This window comes from Castanea sativa, chromosome 6 (genome assembly GCF_040712315.1).
Source record: "Castanea sativa cultivar Marrone di Chiusa Pesio chromosome 6, ASM4071231v1".
Classification (NCBI taxonomy): Eukaryota; Viridiplantae; Streptophyta; class Magnoliopsida; order Fagales; family Fagaceae; genus Castanea; species Castanea sativa.
In genome coordinates, this window is record NC_134018.1 from 5,325,122 (window position 1) to 5,340,267 (window position 15,146).

General features: G+C 34.1%; 1 protein-coding gene and 1 pseudogene across 1 annotated transcript; both read right to left on the reverse strand.

The window, feature by feature from the left end:
- Positions 1 to 656: 656 nt before the first annotated feature.
- Positions 657 to 1,507, reverse strand: LOC142639327 (serine/threonine-protein kinase ZRK1-like; annotated as a pseudogene).
- A 2,202-nt stretch (positions 1,508 to 3,709) lies between these two features.
- Positions 3,710 to 9,925, reverse strand: LOC142641163 (ABC transporter C family member 3-like). Its single transcript, XM_075815561.1, has 10 exons — positions 7,532 to 9,925; positions 7,266 to 7,352; positions 6,524 to 7,162; positions 6,183 to 6,347; positions 5,341 to 5,635; positions 5,022 to 5,236; positions 4,609 to 4,914; positions 4,416 to 4,479; positions 4,093 to 4,332; positions 3,710 to 3,970 (listed from the first exon to the last, which is right to left on the reverse strand). Exons 1-10 carry the CDS (start codon positions 9,923 to 9,925, stop codon positions 3,840 to 3,842), a joined length of 4,536 nt encoding a protein of 1,511 aa, XP_075671676.1. The 3' UTR covers positions 3,710 to 3,839.
- Positions 9,926 to 15,146: the final 5,221 nt, after the last annotated feature.

The following is a 15,146-nucleotide window of genomic DNA, read 5'->3' on the forward strand; positions in this document are numbered from 1 at the left end:
AGACTTTTCTAATTAAAAAATAAATATCATTTGTATCTTTTGGTTCAATGTTTCAAGACTTTTTATCCCTCACACATACACACAAACTTTTTTGCATTTTAATTCACAATTTTTACCTCTTGCACTTCTACCCCTTTATATATACCTAGCCATAGCCCTTTAAGCCATCCCATGTCGAATATACACAGACAAAAAACAATGTCATTTATCTTCAATCTTTCGATAACACCTACTTAGCTCTAATATTGTTGTTTCATTTAATCATAATCCGTATGAGTTGCCTACAACCAAGGAAAGGGGGGCTTTCATTTTATATTGGGTGACAACATACGGCAATTACTATTTTGATGTTAAGGTTGGACGTTGTGAATTTGTGGTTTTTGTAAATGATGTAATTGACCGTGGGTGTTTAGTATGTGTATTTGTTTTTAGAATTAAGAAGAAAGAGAAAGACACATTTTAGATTAACTTTTGTTCTATAATATTCCTCCAAAATTTTATTTATTTATTTTATTTCTCATCATTACAATTGACTATTTATAATAGATATATGTGTAAAATTTATAACGGTTGTTTTTTAAAATAGACTCATTACAAATAAAGTTCTATAATAATTATGTTATAGTATTATTTATACAATATTCTCCAAAACCATCTTATATAAAATATTTTAACATTATCCGTGCATCGCACAGGTAACTTATAACTAGTTCTCCATAATTCAATTGGGTAAAATCATTTAAATTCTGTCCTGTTACAAGTTCTAAAAGAAGTGTGCCAAAGCTATAAACATCAGCTTACCTTACCTGTAGGAAAATACTCGGGGAACATGTACCCTACAGACCAAGGCAAGATATCAACTTGAACATGAGTTTCACCTTTAGGGACTGATATAGAACATTCGAAGTTGGATAACTAGGCAACATCATGCTGATGTAAGAAGATATTCAGCCTATCTATCCCTGAGGATGAGGGGTCTAGAGAATGCAGTACAGAGATATGAAATTACATGAGCAATTTCCCTTGCAATCTTTAACCTGCTTGCCCATGCTAAGGGCTGATGTTGTTGACTGCCACGAGAGCCCTGAATTTGATTGGCAAGGCTACCATTCGCAGCAAATTCATTTACTAAAATGGGAGGTCGAGTCTCGAGGCAGCACCCTATAAGCTTTAGTACATTGTTGTGAGTGCTCATCTTTGCAGAAATCACTTGATCATTGGTGACATAGTTGGTCAATTCCCAGCCTTCTGCAATGTGTACACCACCTTCAAATTTCCTAATGGAAACAAGTCGGCCGTCAAGAGAACCCTTGTACCATTTCCAGTATAACTCATTATGGACTATAACAAGACGAGCATCATAGTTGTCTGTTGCCCGCTTGAGCTCTTCATCAGAGAAGCTACGAATGGGAATGGACTCGCTATTACACTAGGCAATCAGCTTTTCCAGTACCATGCTTCCATTCTCAAAAAATGCTCTCTCCTTTTCCTTTCTATCCTTACTCATTCTAAAGAAATAATTTTTTCACCAACTTTGCAGAGCTTGAAGGTGGCGTAACATTTTATCCTTATAATTTCTCCTGCCACGTCCCCACCAACCTGCCTTGAAGATTTCGTCCATAGGTGGAGCGTTTTCTTATTAGCCACTTTGGGACGATTGGACTTTATAGAAGACTGCTACAGGGCTCAATGGCCTACGCATTCAACACTTCAGCATGAGATCAACTCCAGTTTTGATGCTTGCCACCTTATAGTTGAACGCTTCAGGTTCCACTAATGAACTAAACTACAAAATGTTAACATATGAACCCTTCATAGTGCGTACGATGAATCAAACTTTACTACTTGCACTGTCATAATTAATACAAATACAAGCAACCAACTTTTCTTAGAATTATATTTTATCATTGCACACATGCAATGTTGCACTAGAATTAAATTACATATCAAACAACCATACACATTATGATGATGATACACGCAAAATTTAACATGACTTAGAGTGCGTTTGGATTCAACTTATCCCAGTTGCGTTTTGCGTTTCAGCGTTTTCAGTTTTTTTTTTTTTTTTTTTTCAAGCCGTAGTTGTTGACTAATTCCTCATGAACAGTGCATCCGTGCACTGTTCATAGACCTATAAATTTCACTTTTCAGCAACTTTTTCATTAAAAATGGGTCTCATGGCACTATTTACACATTTAAAAATTATCTTGCTACAGTGTTTTCAGTTTTCAATTTTCAGCAATAAGTTCTATCCAAACGGACCCTTAATTCATCAATAGCATTTGCCACACTTGCATTGCTACTATTCCTTTCCCTTTTTTTATTCCTCTATCCCTATTCTTTTGATTCTTTCTACACTCAGTGAATTTAATGGCTATTTTTTCAATAAATTAACACGTGGTAGGCTGCATACTTTGACCTCTCTCAAACCCCACAAAAAGTAAGACGTTTGTACACTATGTACGACCTTTAGAATGTTTCTATGTCATGTATTCCTTACTTTGAACATAAACTAAACATTCATGCAATAATTCTAACATATAAACATCATCTATCAATTCCAAAATCAAGTTGCTTTTAAATTATAAAATTTGTACATTTTATCTACAATCATATAACTTGCTTTCTATGCATCTACAATACGAAAGAAGCATCACCTTGTCTTGCCAACAAACGAAATTTGTTCCTTTCAATTTTATTCCATTGAATGTTCGTTTCTTTGAATCTATCGAGATTTGCAAGTCTTGATCATCACTTTAGAAGCCTCTCTAAATCCTTTTTCCATCTCTTCGTAAATATCGTCTCAAACTTGTTGGTGATTTTGGGAAAACCAATGGAAAAGCAGAGAATGTATTAAATTACCGATTGTCCCAAAAACTTAAACTATTAGGATATGTAAATTTAATCATTTAACCACATATTTCTAACACTTCCCCTCACGTGTGAGTCAAAGCTACCTTTTAATAGGTGAAACCCAACAAATGATTGAACTCAAGATCTCATGCTCTGACGTGTGGGTCGAAGCTACCTTTTAATAGGAGAGACCCAACACGTGAGAATTTAAATGGGAGGTAGAGTGGAAGAGACAAGGATTGAACTTAGGATCTCATACTCTGATACCATGTTAAATTACCGATTGTCCCAAAAGTTTAAGCTATTGGAATATGGTAAATTTAATCATTTAACCACATATTTCTAACAGAATGAAGTAGGTTTTAAGGCATGAACAAATTTGCCATCTTAAAGATGATATTTACCCATACTCGATTGAGTTTTCTATAAGGTTCAAGGCAAATCACCTTCAGGATACAACCAAACCCAAATTCTACAAGTAGCAATCTTGGAGCATCCAGTGAATTTCTCTCTTATAATGTATCACACCCACAAAATATGTTTGTGCTTTAAGGAAGCGTTAGAAAAAAAAAATTTATTATTACTCTCTAATTACATAAATATGAACCCCTATTAATAAACAATGAAGAGTTGCCTTTCAAAAGGCACACTAAAAAAGTCATGCAAACACTGTAAAGCCTCTTAAAATGTTGCTTTGGCTGTCTTAACTGTTTCACTATCGTTTCTATTGCAAAATTTTGTAGAAAATTGTTTTTGCAACAGGATTGAGAAAGTTCAGATCACATACAGGATTCACTTCAAGCATAAAAGTTATAACTTATTTACTCTAAGGGTACATTATTTTTTGGTGGAGTACACCTAAAACACACAGCAAGCACTTAGTCACCCAAATCCCACTATTATATTTCAGACCAATTCAAACAAGATCATAAATGCCACTGATTTTCGCCATTGTCAAGAACTGTGACAGAGCTAAATTGTGCCTAAATAAGATCATCGCTTAACTTTTCAAAACTCGAATTTGATCTCATAGTGTACTCCGCTACAAGTTGGGAAAACGATGATGACTTGTTTTCTAGCAATCTTGTTGGAGAATCATATTCCTCAATAAACCCTACACCAAGATTGAGAGAAATCTGCTAAGCCATAGGATTACAATGAACTCATTCTAACCATGAAAGAACTGTGGGAGCAGAAACTATAGGATTAAGATAAATTAAGCACAATCATACTAACCATTGTTTAGAAGCAGAACCATGTCACTATCAAGAACAGAAGTTATCCGATGTGCAATGGTAATGAATGTACAGTTGAAAAAATGTTGCCTGAGGATTTTCTGGATCAGAGTATCTGTAGCAGTATCAACAGATGCCGTAGCTTCATCAAGCACCAATATCTTACTTTTCTTTAGCAGCACACGGCCAAGGCAGATTAACTGCCTCTGGCCCACACTCCAATTCCCTCCATTCTCACTAACTGCAGCATCCATAAGAATATGAGTAGTATATTTCCATTACATGGTTTTCAAATATCCCACACAAGAAGCTGAAAACACAAACCTGTGGAATCTAATTTTCCTTCTCTCTTTCTAACTTCATCTCCAAGTTGACACTTTTCCAGAACCTAAAGCAGTTAAAGCAGAAAAATTAACAGCAAAATAAAATAACATAAGCAGGTGGTGCGTGTGTGATCTATGAGGAAAATGTACCAAAGAGAGAATAATTTCAAATACCAATGAAGAAAGCATCTTACCTCCCAAATTTGTTCATCTGCATACTCTTCTAGTGGATCCAGGTTGCTTCTTACAGTCCCTTCAAACATGGTTGGATCCTGAGGGATAATGCTTAGTCTTGATCGCAAATCATGCAATCCAATCAAGGAAATGTTGATGCCATCTATCATTATCTGACCAGCAGCAGGTTCAACAATCCGGAAAAGTGCTTGTGTGAGAGTTGATTTACCACTGCCAGTTCTCCCTACAATGCCAGTTTTCATTCCTCCAGGGAAAGTGCATGTGATACCTTGCAATACCAGTGGCATGTGTGGGGCATACCGTACCTATATTACTCCCATTAGCATTTCTTAATGTATATTGAATTAAAATCTTTACCATTAATGACCCTACATATAATATCTCAGCTTTGAGGTAGTGAACAAGAACTCACCTGCAGATCTCGAATATCAACTTCTCCATTTGATGGCCAAGAATGATTTGGCTGATTCTCTTTTATCACAAGAGGTGGCTCACTTGGGATACAAGTGTATTGAAGAATTCTCTCTACTGATATAATTTTGTTCTCCATTTGGCAAAGAATCAAAATTACCCGGGCTTGTAACATGTTTAGGTTAAGTCCATATGCCACAGCTAAGCCCGCAATGCCTTCAGGACAAAAGGAAAAAAATTTATATTTGAGTTCCTTTAGCAATTTAAATCAAGCAGCGCAAGTAGAACTGTTAGTAAGACACCAAATGGGTATTATTTACCCGGATTAATGACTCCTTCTGGAATAGAGATCAAGAAAACTAAGAGGAAGAGAAAAGCAATAAAAGATAACATATCCAAGCGCAAGCACAACCATTCCATTGCACTTGTAATAGTGAACCATGGCCGAGAATAAGCATCCATCAGTTTCATATTTGTGTCCCTAAATCTTGATTCTTCATCAAAGCTTCTAATAGTTGTTGAGCCTGAAATTGTTTCAGCAAAATGTTGTATCACTGGAGCTTTGCATACTCCAACTAATCTTGCTAGTTCTCGTGCTGAAGGTATGTAATATTTCTGCATAATTATACATTTGTGAGAACACCTCTCTCCACATAAAACTGATAGCATTACAATGTAAGATTACCATGGAATTTAGGTATGATGGATGGATATCTTAGTGGCTCTTCCATAGTTCTAACAGAAATTTCTAGAAATTAAAGGGCATAAAGGGCACAGAAAAGTACGCTACATTCATCTTGCAAGTTGGCAAACATCTATCTGTAGAAAAAACTGATGTATTACTAACTGTCCCAAAAGTTTCAGCTGTTGGGAAATGGTTGATTTAATCATATAACCATAATATTCTAACAAAAACATTGTTCAACAAGTATTCATATATCTAGAAATTCAGTGAATTTTTATTTCCAATAAGACAGAAAAACTCTATAAAAAGGTTTGACATTTAATCTTGGAGAGCTTGTAGCTTGTACAAGCCTAAAATGTAAAGAATGCGGTGTAAAGAACATATAGTGAGATCATTTATGTCATCCTAAATGTCAAGTGATTAAGCCATTTTCAGCATAAATGTAAGACAACATTATGTCGAAGTCAGATGGTATACCTGATACCAGATACAGGTTGCACTCACTGGGATAAAAATGATGAAAACCTGCCATGCAACCTGAGACATAACTGCAATAATCCCAAGTAGCTGGATTGTTGAAAAGGCAAATGCCCCAACTAGAAATGGAACACTCAAATCCACTGCACTTTGGTCTGTAGAAACCTGCAATAACACAAAATTAATTTAGAAAATTTCTGTACCCCATTGTGTTTTTCTGAAAGAATGTATGTGCTAGAGAGAGAGAGAGAGAGAGAGAGAGAAGAACTGCTCAAATTGAAAAGAGAGAGAATTACAAACTATGGAAAAAAAGGAGCACCATACACATTATTTACACTTACTCGGTTGAGGATTCGTCCACTTAGAGTGGCATCAAAAAAAGACATGGGAGAACGAAAAATGCATAAGTGCATTTTATTGAATAATTGATTGGCAGCCATGAATCCAGCTGTTGCAACAAGCACGGTTCTCACAAGGATGCAGAAAGAACTTCCAATGGCCAAAGAAACATAAACAATCATTAGAGTGGAGCTACCAACATCAGGCTTCATGCCCTGTGAGACAGGAGTTGCCCAGGCTATCCAATAATTGCTTCCAATTTGAAGTAGCTGAAAGAGTACTTGTGCTAGCAATATAAATGGCACAAGAGTTCCTCCATATACCATAGTGATATATTTCCAATAGACTGAAAATCCAACTTTTCCTTTCTCTCTCTCTTCTTCTTGGACAACCTGTCCTTTTGACAAAACTTTGTCATCTACTTTTGCATTTTGAGTATCTTCATTCTCTTGCTTCTGCACAACCACCACATTACCAATTTCCTTGCTCGTACTAATACTTCTAGAAACTAACCCAGCCTCTGTAGAATCAAGTGCCAACAGAGCTTTCTTATGCGCTCCTACAAGTTCCATAAAATCAGTTCCTGAATTAAGAATGTCATTGTACTTTCCTGCTTGAGTAATCCTTCCTTCTTTCATGACCTTACAACAAGTTGAGTTCAAGGTAGTTAGCAGTTGAAAATCTATCCATAAGCTTGAGTTCAAAAAGAAAAAGACAAAAGGAAACTAACTGTGAATGGCTCACCAAGATAAGATCAGCAGCAGGTAAGAACTCCACTTGATGAGTAACATAAACCACTGTTTTTGAACTCAAAAGTCCCAGCAAACATTCCTACCATTTGGTTATCAAGTAAATATACACCAAAAGGAGTTAATGCAACAACTACCAAAAAATAATGAACAAAGTGCAATGGTATTGCAAGAACTTTAAGTGCTTGACAAATTAAAAAAAGAAACTCAATTTACACCAAGTTTAAAAGAATTAAAATTGGCAAATGAATTAGTAATTACCTTAAAGAGGTGGGATCCTGTATGAGCATCCACGGCACTAAATGGATCATCAAAAAAATAGATATCAGCATCTTGATATAGAGCACGTGCAATTTGGACTCTTTGCTTCTGCCCGCCACTCAAATTGATTCCTCTCTCACCAATGACAGTCTGATCCCCAAATGATAGAATTTCCAGATCCTTCTTCAAGGAACATGCTTCAAGGACACTCTCATACTTTTCCCTTTCCATCTCTTTCCCAAACAATATGTTCTCTTCAATCTTGCCACTTTGAATCCAAGGAGACTGAGCAACATAGGCCTTTGTCCCACACAACTTAATAGTCCCGGATATCTTGGGTACTTCTCCTAGTATACAGGAAAGCAAACTTGACTTGCCTGAGCCAATAGTCCCACAAATAGCAACCCTCATGCCTTGTTTCACTTCCAAATTAATATCTTTTAATGTTGGATTAGAGGAAGATAAATCCCAAGAGAAATTCCCGTCAATTATCTCTATTGTTGTATCAGAACTACCTCTTGGAAGCCTCTCTATAACATCAGACTGCAAGTCATCAAGACGAAGGAAAGATGCAATTCGATCAAGGGACACTTTAGTTTGAACTATCATTGAGATTGTCCCTGGAAAGTTACTGATAGACCCCTGAAGAACCCCAAATGTTGCAATTGCAGATAAGATCCTCCCTGACTCCAGTGGGATCCCCATCAACATACAAGCTCCAAAAGTGACCACCAATACAAATGTGGAGGCACCCGAGAAGACAAATGAGGATATAGCAGAAGTGTAAAGAAACTTCTTCAACCACCCTGCCTCAGTCTTCCTGAGCTCCATGATTTTAGATAGAAACTTCATTTCCCATCCTTGAAGCTTGAGAATCCGCATGTTGCTCAAAATCTCAGATGTTGCCTTCATCCTTCTATCTTTGGATTCCATTATCTTGCCCTGAAATTTCTTTTGTAAACTTCCCAAAGGAAAATTAGCCAACAAAGCAAGTATGCCTACAACATAAACCGCAATTGAAGCAAGCCCAAGATTTTTATACAAAATTGATGATGCAATGGCAACTTGAACAAGAACAGTCCAAGTTTCATGCATAGACCAATTGAAATTACCTATCCTCTGAGCATCAATAGCCATTAGATTGATGATCTCTCCACTGGTGTGGACCTGCTTTGACTGGCATGAAAGGGTCATCTCTTTATTATAGATCATTGTGACCAATACTGACTGGATCCTAATTTCAATCTGCTGCACCCTAAAGCAGTTGTGCTCCTGTGTGAGGCATTCCACAAGTTTTGCAGCAGAAAACATTGAAACCAGAACATAGCCTTCATTTTGGCTGAAATCCCGCCGCCCATTGAGGTATTGAACAAAAGTGTAGATCAGATATGGTCCAACATAAGAAGCCACTATGTTCATAATCTCCAAAAAGGCTGTCAAAAGAATCTCTTTCCATGCAGAGGAGATTAATGCCTTTGCTATCTTCGTTGTGGTGACTCCATTAATTGTTCCACACTCAGCCTCAAGCTTATTTCTAAAATTTGCGAAGGCCCCAACTACACTATCACCAGGAGCAAGTTGAGGAACATCCTCAAGGTCTAATGTCTTCTTATTGCCAAGAGAAATTAAAGGAGCCATCCATGAGAAAGTAAGAATACTGAAAAAACCAGCATTCGAATAGGGGGTTACAGTTTCACCGCCCTTAGACTGATTTGACTCTCCTTCATTACTTGCATTAGAATCAACAATCAAAAGAGGTTCTTTTAGGGCACCTAGACCCTCATTTTTCCCAATAAGCCCAACATAACAGAAGAACAAACCCATGACAACAGAGACAACATCGGAAACAAAATAGTGAACAGGTAAATTGACATGTTTCCTATAAAGAACATCAATAACAAGGCCACAACAAGAAGTAAAGAGATACAAACCCCACCAAACAATCAACAAACATGGGTACTTTGGTTCACCTGAATTAAACAATTGGGTACGCAAATAAACACTAACTGCACCCCAAGCAAGTGTTTTAAGAGCTAAATCCAAAAGTGTCACTAACTCTTCAATAGACCAACCATTTCTATACCAACAGTAATTCAATAAACATAACACGAGACTAAACAGAGAAACACCCAGACAACAAATTACAGTCTGTTTAAGGTACAAACACCTTGTTTCCATAAGCCTTTGACTTGGACCTTCACTATTAACCACCTTGAATTTCTTGCACAGCCATGAGATAAACATGACAAGTAACAAAACCAAATGTAATGAAGCAGAAAGCCCACGTACGAAAACAGGTTTCAGAAGAAAATCAGTACCTGGGTACATGAGTGAGGAGTAGTAATGTGAGAACAAGGTTGTCATACCACTCTTTGAGGATTCAACAAATTGCATTGCGGAGCTTTTGTGGGGTTTTCTGCCAGAAAAGATGGGCATGCAAGACTCTGATAGACTCTGTGTCAGAGTGAAAGATTTTCTCGTACATATATAACTGAGTGTTTGTTGGGTCCTAGGATGACGTGGCCGGCAAGTCTCATAGGTCTAAGAGTGCCACGAATGTGCAGCAACGTGAGACAAACAAAGGGTGGTGTATTTCCACTAAGGCGTGCCCTCTCAGGTGGATTTGCTGATGTCTGCTTCTTTTGTGTTCTTTATTAGCCAACCCAACTGGTATCAGAGTATACTATCAAATCAATTACTGAACTTTCAATTCTACCAAAACTTTTGTTTCATTCTTGATTCTTGGACACTAGGACATGCGAAAAAACTAGAAACAATTTGACAAAAATTTTCTTCCTTATTATTTATGACATGACATGACCAACAGGGCCACCCTAGGCCTAGGCCACCTAGGCCATCGCCTAAGACCCCAACTAGTGAGGCCTCCAAATTTAATGGCAAAAATTGATATATTTAAAATATATATATATATATATAGGGAAAAAAATTAGCTTTATTTTTTTTCCTACTATTTAGAAGCCTTAACAAATTGAGTCATGCTAGAGATAATGCAACTTTAAACATATAGATCTTACAAATATATGTGTCACTAATCACAATAAATTATTTATATAGAAAAATACTAAAAATGCTATAATTTTACTTCAAAACCTTTATAAATTGATGTGACAATTAATATGATTTATGCATGCGAAAAATTTATTAAATGCATTTTTGAATTATTTTTTATGATTGATGATACATCTTTGTAAGCCTCATATTGTAAAATTTATAATATCCCTAAAAATCTTTTTTTTTTTTTTAGAAACACCTATCATTGTTTATTCAAATACTTGTTTATTATCTTCTTGAATGAATTTTTTTATATAATAAAATTTGTTATAGCTTTAAAATTTTTCCACAAAAAAAAAGCATATTACAAAATAAAAATAAAATGAATGGATTTTTGTTATAAAAAAACTGGATTTTTCTCAAGTTTTTTCCTTGTTAAACATAAAGTTTAAGGGTAAATAGTATAAATTCTGATATTAAATACTAGTTAAATATTATTTAAGTAATAATAAAAATGCCACATTCAAATATATCGCCTTAGGACATGTAGCTTACCGAATCCACTGCAATAGGGATGGGAATGCATGCTACAAAAGATAGGATCGAGTTTGACCTCCAATTTTGTTGGGCCGCCCCTGATGACCAATACACTAGGTATTTACTAGAAATGTGACTTCTTTAGAAGATTTAAAAGTGTTCATATGATACCAAAAAAAAAAAGTGTTCATATGATAATTAATACTTATTTCCAATAGATTATTTTTATAATGTTTATAAAAAAATATATGGTTTTTGATAACTATTATGTATGTGTTACAAAAAGTTAAAAGTTAGTTTATTTTTAAAAAAAATTTAAAAAAATTTTAAAAAAACTTTTTTTTAATTAATTCACAAATGCACACTTAATGGTTATATGATTAAAATATATGTGGATAATTATCATTCAATGGAATAAATTTAAAGTAACTCTAAGATTAGGTTGAAGTTGGGAGGAGAGAAAAGAAAAGTGAAAGGACAAAAAAAAGGTAAAGAAATGGAAAATAAAATGCTCCCTTGTGTAAGTTTGGAAATGATATAAGAAAGTTAACAGAAAAATATATTTATCTTTCCTCTCTTTTTGGTTTGTGAAGCAGTGAAGGAAAGAAAAATTGAAGGAAAAATTAATGTTTAATAAAAAATCTTTTAGGCCCTGATAAAATAGAGAAAGTGATGAAAGTTTATGGGGGAAAAAATGTAATTTACAGGCGATTTAAAGTAAAATAAATAATTAATAAAAAAACTAGTTTCCCTTCTTGATTTTTATGCTTCTCTCCACTTCCGTCTAAATTGAGCGGATAACAAAAGTGGAACCGGGCTAATTCATTTTCCTTCTCAATTTTCTCTTTTCTCGTATGAACCAATGAAAGGAAACAAAAAATTTTCCTTCCTATTTCTTTCTCTTCCTTTCTTTTTTGCCTGTTCCAAATACAACCTTAACTTATAAAATAGTATGTATTTGTCAATTTATGAAGCACTTAAGTTATAGTCCTTTAGACATCCATGAAACAACCTTTAGAAATGCTAAAAGGTATTTGTCAATAATTATTATTATCAATACATATATTCCTATCAACCGCTACAAAGGCTTTTTAATAAAAATGCCGAAAAACTTTTAACTATGAATTTAAAAAATAAAAAAAAGGTAAAATTCAAAATACATCTCTAAGATTTGGGCTAATACCAAGAACTACTAAAACTTTGTCAAAAATATCCAATTTGCTCCCTAATAAGAAATAATACTTAACACCATTTGAAAGTTTTATACTTTTCTATGTCTTCTTCTTCCTTCTAACAAGTTGTCTTGACATCATAAGTCTCACAATGGTTACATTATGAATATTCTATCACAAGAGAGTGTCTAGGTAGTCAATGGTAAACAAATTGGAACCAGAATTGGACAAGGAAGCAGGAATAGAGGAATTTTTAACTAGTTTCAAGCGACTCTGGTGCTTAGGGAGCAAATTGGATATTTTTAAAAAAATTTGGTACTACTTGACACTAACCCAAAATCTCAGAAATAATTTTTGTATTTTATCCCCAAAAATTAAAGTTTTGAATTTGAATAATGTGCTCAAAGTATAGCATGATTTTGCGTTGGCATGCCCGTTTGTCAAGATTGATCTATCAAAATTTTAGGCTTTCAAAATCAAATATTATATCTAATATCTAATATCTAATAAAAAATGTTAAGTTCAATGGTATTTGAATCGAGATTAACTGCCAACTCAATTTTTTTTTCGTCTTTGTCATATAATCTCTTTTCTAATATGAAGGGTAGATAAAGAGGTTTCTTCCCCTTTTATTCTATTGGTAAATGTTTTATCTTTTTCAACATTTAACGCGTTAGTTCTGACATATTCCAAATTCTTTTAAATCTAATAGTTCTTTTACTTTTCTTTTTGTAACAATTTTTTTTTCCTTCATTACTTTCGTTTTTTTGTGTTTCCAACTTCACTTTCACTCACCATTAGAAACGGAAAAAATTATTTCATATTAATAATGCGTTAAAAGATCTTCATTTTCAAGATAACTAGCTCTTATACATATATAGTTAATTATTTCATTTCTTTTCTCAATAAAAATATTTTGGATTTTTATAGAGATGTCTTCAATAGTTTAAGATTTCTTAAACATTTTCATATTTCAGTATATTTGCAGTTGACTTCTTGTTAAGGTCATTATATCTTATGATTCATATGATAAGAGAGGGACTTTGTTATCACCATGACTGTTCATTCCATCAAGTGTAATTTTATTAACTAAATTGTTCAAAGGTTTTTTAGTCTTTTTTTATTATTATTGTTATTAAAAATCAAAATCAAAGTTTTCTTAGTCTTTTATTATTATTATTGTTATTAAAAATCAAATCAAAGTTTTTTTACTCTTTTTTATTATTATTGATATTAAAAATCAAAATCAAAGTTTTTCTAGTCTTTTTTTATTATTAAAAATAAAAAACAACTATCGTCACCAAATTGATTTATATTATTATTTCACATTCGGTGATCTCTCCTCTAAAGGGCTAATTGCCTTTATAGGTGAAGAGAAAGCAAAGATGACAAAAAGGCTAGTTGTTGCTTTTCTTTTTCTTTTTTTATCTGCCAAAAAGGTTAGTTTTTACTAGCTGACCGACTTTAATAAAATATCTGTACTCTCACAAATTTTAATAAAATAACCTCATTATTGTGAATTAGTATTGGTAGTTACTTTGCCTTATTTCTTTATCATTTTATAATTGAGATTAAATTCAATAAAGACGGAGTGTAAACCCTTTGGTTTACATAAGCAAATAAGAACATGCCACATCAGATTTTTACTTAAACTCATTGTAAAATTAATACATCTTAATACACCTAATAATATCTCCAAAAAAAAAAAAAAAACTTATTTCACATTTTTCCTAAAATCTTACTCCCTCCTCAGCTCCTGCGTCTCCAGCCACAATCCTAAGGCCAATCATGGCCAACTATCTTGAGTCTTGCAAACCTGAGCCTCCAAAATGCCTTGGAGTCCCTACAATCTTTTCAAGGTAAATTTTGGAAGGGAAAATTTCACAAACCTCCCCTGAGGTTTGTGATAATACCAACTAGGTCTAAAAAATTATAAAACCCACCAATTTGGACCCTAAAAGACAATATTGGCCAAGCTTAATAGGAAATAATATAAGTTTTTGGAAAAATCAATGGGATTCCCGCGTTGCCTGTTCAGAGGATAGGTTCGATGAGTTTCGATATTTCTCTGTGGCATTAAAAGTGAAGAAAAATGTTGATATTTCAGGCTATCTAGATGATGCAAGAATCAAGCCATTGCCCAAGGTACTATATAAAAGCAGTGAGATCAATGAAATAGGTTTTTTTTTTTTCTTTCATTTGTCGAGATATTATTAGGTGTATTAAGATGTACTGATTTTACAATGAGTTTAAGTAAAAGTCTGATGTGGCATGTCTTTATTGGCTAGTGTAAACCAAACGGTCTACACCCCATCCTTATTGAATTTAATCTCATTATAGTAAAGTATTCAAGTACAACACATTAATGGTTAAATTGTAAATGGTAAGATTATGATAGAATATGATTTTTATCTCATTAAAAAAATTATAAATAAGTCTGTTTAATAGGTGTCTTTAGGGTGTTTGTTAATAGATAATTTAAAGAAAATTCTAATACAAAATTTTATGGGAAATGTAAGGACACAATTCAAGTTCCCAAACTACGACTGGGAGAAAAATGGGCTTGAAAGGCCTTTCTTTACAATGAATTTGTAGAGGATGGGCTTGTAATTTAGATTTCAAGGATGGTTTAGACAATTACAAAAAGAACGGGCTTTGGGCCCAATAGAACAGAACAAAGAATCGTTTGCAAAGAGTAAGACTGAGAAATCGTCCTCGGATTGTGTCCGAGGATGGTTTCTAATGATATTTCTCAAGTTTGGATACAAGTGTTGATTATCATTTACTATTGGCTCTATCTCTTTTACTCAGAAAAGTCCTCCCCTTCTTCGTATGCCTTTCCTCCTATTTATATCCTTTCCTTTCCCTTCATCACCTTCCACTTTAAGTTGCAA

Coding starts and splice junctions, on each gene's coding strand:
- LOC142641163 (XM_075815561.1), bottom strand. CDS start 9,925: ATGCAATTTGTTGAATCCTCAAAGAGTGGTATGACAACCTTGTTCTCA. Junction 7,163..7,265: donor CTGCTGCTGATCTTATCTTG/GTGAGCCATTCA, acceptor ACTTGTTGTAAG/GTCATGAAAGAAGGAAGGAT. Junction 4,480..4,608: donor CAGATGAACAAATTTGGGAG/GTAAGATGCTTT, acceptor TAACTGCTTTAG/GTTCTGGAAAAGTGTCAACT.